The following is a 5,049-nucleotide window of genomic DNA, read 5'->3' as shown; positions in this document are numbered from 1 at the left end:
CATGACCCTGATAATGCTTGGCTTATCTTGAGACAGGATTTTACTGTGCTGACCACAGTTGCTGGAATTTCCAACCTCCAAAAGCCCTTTTTTTTAGTTTTTTTTTTTTTTTTTTTTTTACTATCTACAAAAATTTAAAAACCACACAATCCAGTTATTATAATTATAAGCTATATGCCTAGATTGGGCAGATCTAACACTGTCCTATCTTATTCCCCAGCAGTGAGACCCTTTGCTACTTGCAGTTTCTCCTGGCCACGTGGTTCTGCTCCATCATGGCTCCCTCCTCTTCTCTCAGCCTCTCTCCTCCCTTCCAGTTCTTCTTCCTCACGCCTCAAAACCTCTCATCCCACCTTTCACCTCCCCTGCCCAATCATAGACTCTAGTCTTTATTTGACCAGTTAGAATGGGGAGAAGGTTCACATTAGGTCACCTGAATGTAAGATCGGCTGTTGCTTTAGAGGGGCTTCCCTCTTGAGGAAGCAGAATTAACATCAGAATACAAACAGCATCAGGGCAACCACAGCAGACCAGATCATCCCTGGACCTCTCACTCTACATAATTTACAGGACTCCTAGAGACTTGACTTTGGTATTTCCAGGGTCAAACTCACCTTTCTATAGGACTAGAGGCTGAAGCTTCTACACAAAGAAATGAGCAACGGTTAGAGTTTTGCACCAATAGACCATCAGCCTTGACAGGATATGAGTGGCCCAGCCCTGGGAACATACAAGCAGATGCTCCAACAAAATCACCTGTCCCAAAAGTCATCAAAGAACTGTCCCTAGGAATTCTGAATGTTAAAGTCCAGTACAGGGGTTGGGCAAAGCTGGGGAGACAGTGCTTGCTCCGTGGTGTATTCCATCCCCAGTACCCTGTCCCCCCTGAAACACACACACACACACACACATTTTTAAGTGAAGACTTACACCTCTAAAACCTGCCTGAAGGCTGCCTGGAATAGAGATGTGGGTTTTGTCTTCCTACGGACACATGGAGGCGAGATGGGAATGCTGGCTGAATGGTGCAGCCATGGAATGAGGAGAGCAGACCAGGAGAAATTAGCAAAGATGTCAGGTGGTAGTTAGAGAGAACGGCTAACGGTTGAAACTCCAGTTTCGTTATGTGTGTCTAAACACAGACTCACTATTTAACAAGCTGTTTGCCCTTTGTTGTTTTGTCTGTTTTGTTGTATGATAGATAAATCCATGCTTCCTACCGCCCTGCCCTGCCCTGCCCCTCCCCCCCCCCCCAAGAGAGCTGAGCCAAGCTGGAAGCACCTCTCTGCACAATAGATACGGGCGGAGCTGGGCAGCAGTGCCCCCTGTAGGTAAAGTGAAGTATGTGCTCTGGTAGAGTTCATCTCTATCTCTCTCTGTGCCAACTTCTTGCCCTGGTTTTTCCTTTACCCTACCCACCTGAGTGTGTAGCCACTGTCTAGAATTGCAGCATATTATCCATTTCTGGATACCCTGCCTGATACCTCAGCAGGTCTTCAATGATCCTTGGATGATAAGGACTCTCAGTATAGTGACAAAGATGTTGTATTGCCTTTCTGAGATGGGGACTCCTGAAGCAGCCTTCCCTAGAGTATCTATCAGGCTCCAAAGGCCTCCCAAAGCTGTGTTCCCATTAGCTGGCTGCCGATGTTTTCCTGTTAATTTTTTCTGCAGCAATAGCAGTAACAGGGTCCCCAAAGCTACTGGAACACTGGCTTTCAGCATTCGCTGCCTATTACATGTGGGCCTTTGGGTAATATCTAACAATCTGGTTTGTTTCCCCTTTGGGCACTCTACCCAGCTATGCTGATTAAGTCCCTTTGTCTGCAGATATGAAAACGAGCAGCCATTCAGGAAGGCAGCAGAAGAGGAAGTAAGTTCCCTGTACAAAGTCATCGATGAAGCTAATTTGACAAAGACAGATCTGGAGCATCAAATAGAAAGCCTGAAAGAAGAACTGGGATTTCTGTCAAGAAGCTATGAAGAGGTAGGTGGGGCTGGGGGTGCTGCCTGCTCCCACCCCCCAAAGCAAGGCACTCACCTGGGAGGCTGTAACCTTCTAACACAGGTCTTGGGGACTCTTCACTGTGGCTCAACCAGGTCTACAGAGAAAATGCTAGTAAAAGACCTTAAAGTCTTTGTCATGTGCCACAGTATCCCCTCACCCCTGAAAGTCTCAAACTCAAATGTCTTTGAGGCCCAGGAAGGTTGATAAGTGGAAACAACAGTTGTAAGCAGACGTGACTGTTAGAAATAGTTGAAACTGGAAGGACCATCTCCCTAAAGTGTTCTATTTCAGATATTTTTTTCAACACTGCACGGACATGATCAACTGAATAATTCTAAAGATAGGCGCACGGGTGGTTCCTACACACTCGTTAACAAAAGAAGGTTGTATCTTTAAGTGACAGGACCAAAGGGCACCTCTAGCAGGGATGTGGTCACGTCACCTGCAGGAAACCACCACACACACACATCACTCTGATTCATGGTTGAGGGAGCTTCAAACTGACAGTCACAGCTCACTTCCCATGTTCACACTGCGGAGTTCCTCCTGTGCCCAAACCTGAAGCTGACCAATGACTGGAAACCTGCTCCTTCCTGTTCCTGGCTCAGTTCCTGAATGGCACACTCCAGCAGCAACCCCTTAGACTCTAGACCAGATTTTAATCTCCTTTAGTATATCCTGATATTATTCCTAACTTCCATTTTCTATAGATGCTTGCTATATGTTACTATACTATGTACTTACTTGTGATTATGTTTTTAGTGTTTTGGTTTTTTTTTTTGTTTGTTTTTTTTTACCTTGGGCATGGGCTTGGGAGGATCTAATCTAAGAAATGCATCCTTGGGGAAAGAAAAATGATACCTATACCTAGAAGATCTGGGACTTTGCCAGTCTTTGTGGTGCCCTTGCATGGTGCAAGATAGATAGATAGATAGATAGATAGATAGATAGATAGATAGACAGACAGACAGATAGATAGGCAGGCTAAGCAATGCCCACAGAGCCAGCCTGTCTTTCCTCCCTAGAGGAAAGACAGGTGTCCTAAGGTGTCCACTGTTGCTTTTAGGATGTGAAGGTTCTATACAAACAGCTGGCAGGGTCTGAGCTGGAGCAAGCAGATGTCCCCATGGGCACTGGTCTGGATGATGTCCTTGAGATGATCCGAGTTCAGTGGGAGAGAGATGTGGAAAAGAACCGAGCAGAAGCAGGAGCCTTGCTCCAAGCTAAGGTAAGAGACCAGCCAGGATTGTCCCCTGGGTCCTGGGAAAGAGGAGGCCAAGCAAGGTGGAGGCAGCCAGCATGTAAAAGAAATGCAGCCATTTAGCAACAAGCTCAGCCCCCCATGGAAAGAGGAGAAGTGCAAAGTAAAGTAATAATGCTTGTTTGCCTCTCTGAAATAAGAAAATGTTTAAGATGGCAATGTTCAATTCTGGAAAACACATGTAAAAGATTCTCTACTGTGTCATCAAAGAGTATAAGGTGTAAGTTTTTATTCAGCCTTCGAGTAAAGGATGTTATTGTCTGTATCGAAGGTGTTTGTAGGTCCCTACCTGCTGCCTGTACACTACTGTGCTGCTACCTGCTAGCTGAGCAGTCTGGAGAGCCATCTTAAAGAGCACATTAGGAATGCAAAGGGTTGTGATGTAGCTCAGGGATTGTGTGTGTGTGTGTGTGTGTGTGTGTGTGAGAGAGAGAGAGAGAGAGAGAGAGAGAGAATGTCCAAATATGCTCCATGAAGCATTTTAAGGGTTGAATTATAAGGTGGTAAAAATACATGTCTTATTAAAAGAAAAAAACTACACCGTTACCTAACTACGTTGTGTGCAATGAAACCTGTTATTAGAAATGAAGTAATTATAACAACACAGGGAAAGCCCACAGAATGTAAAATGGAAGAAAAGCAATTGCAGAATGGTATGTACCGGGGACTGACAAGAAGGTTTTTGTTCAGCAGTGAGTACTTTAGACTTACCTGGGAAGCCAGGTGATTTCTGTTGCAGCCTCTCAGCTTTGCCCCTGTAGTGTAACAGCAGCCAGACACAATATACAGCCGCAAGCATTCTGCGTTCCAATAAGACATGTTTTTAATCCAAACACTTGGGAGACTGAGGCAAATGAATATCTGTGAGTTCAAGGCCAGCCTCTTCTATATAGCTACTTATAAGACCAATCCCCCCCCCCAAAAAAACAATTATTAAAACAGCAAGTGAACTGAACTTGGCCTCTCGGCTGTTGCCATCTCCCACAACAGACAGTAGAATAGAACACTGTTTTCAAGGGGAGACCAGGTGTCTCCAAAAATTAGGCTCACATGGTAGCTGCAGCAGCAGTGAGCTGCCTTTGAATAGGTGGCTTAACTGATGCTTCGAGATGTTTTTCTTTCCTTTGAGTATTGCTCAAGTTAATTTCCTAAGTAGCCTGAATTATATTAATGAGAAAAAAGAGTCAAGTAGTATGAAATGTAACAAATAAGAAAAGAATGATCTAAAAACTAGACCGTAGACAGTTTGTCCTTCAGGTCTGCCCCTGCTCTTCACTCGGGGACTTGGAAGAGAGAGGAAGGACCATGTAAAGGAACTGAAAAAGCAAGGTGAGCTTGTTCAAAGAGGCTGAGTTAATGACGTTCAACACCAACTGCCCAGCAGAATCATCTCAGAAACTGTAACAGCCAGGATCCACTCCGAACAACTTAGAAGCAGCAGAAAGACTTGGTGGGTTTTTTTTTAATTATTAATAATAAAAGTTCTTGGGGCTGAAGTGAGGGCTCAGTGGTTAAGAGCACATAGTGCTCTTCCTGAGGACCTGAGTTCAGTTCCCAGCACCCACGGCAGACAGATCATGCCTGTAATCCACCTGTAGCTGCTGCTCCAGGAGATACAGGATCCTCCTCTGGATTCTGTGCGCCCACAAGCTCAAGTGTGTGCACGCACACACACACACACACACAGATACAGGATCCTCCTCTGGATTCTGTGCACCCACAAGCTCACGTGTGTGCATGCACACACACACACACACACACAGAGAGAGAGAGAGAGAGA

The 5,049-nt window shown here is 45.2% G+C and overlaps 1 protein-coding gene and 1 long non-coding RNA gene across 3 annotated transcripts in view; one reads left to right on the top strand and one right to left on the bottom strand.

Moving 5' to 3' along the window:
- The window catches only part of LOC110302175, a 40,401-nt gene that overhangs the window by 10,601 nt on the left and 24,751 nt on the right, over positions 1–5,049 (bottom strand). The window lies entirely within an intron of this gene.
- Positions 1–5,049, top strand: part of Bfsp2 (beaded filament structural protein 2) — a 58,454-nt gene that overhangs the window by 29,950 nt on the left and 23,455 nt on the right. Inside the window, exons 3-4 of one of the 2 annotated variants that reach the window (XM_021172981.1) lie at positions 1,831–1,987; positions 3,075–3,236. In XM_021172981.1, the coding sequence (XP_021028640.1) occupies positions 1,831–1,987; positions 3,075–3,236 (319 nt within the window). Of the gene's footprint in view, positions 1–1,830; positions 1,988–2,614; positions 2,732–3,074; positions 3,237–5,049 lie in introns of those variants that run through there. The other variant, XM_029481929.1, reaches the window with a different exon arrangement.

The sequence above is a fragment of the Mus caroli genome, chromosome 9, assembly GCF_900094665.2.
Source record: "Mus caroli chromosome 9, CAROLI_EIJ_v1.1, whole genome shotgun sequence".
In the NCBI taxonomy this organism is placed as follows: domain Eukaryota; kingdom Metazoa; phylum Chordata; class Mammalia; order Rodentia; family Muridae; genus Mus; species Mus caroli.
Note: the sequence above shows the minus strand (reverse complement) of the source record. Positions and strands in the feature narration are given on the sequence as shown.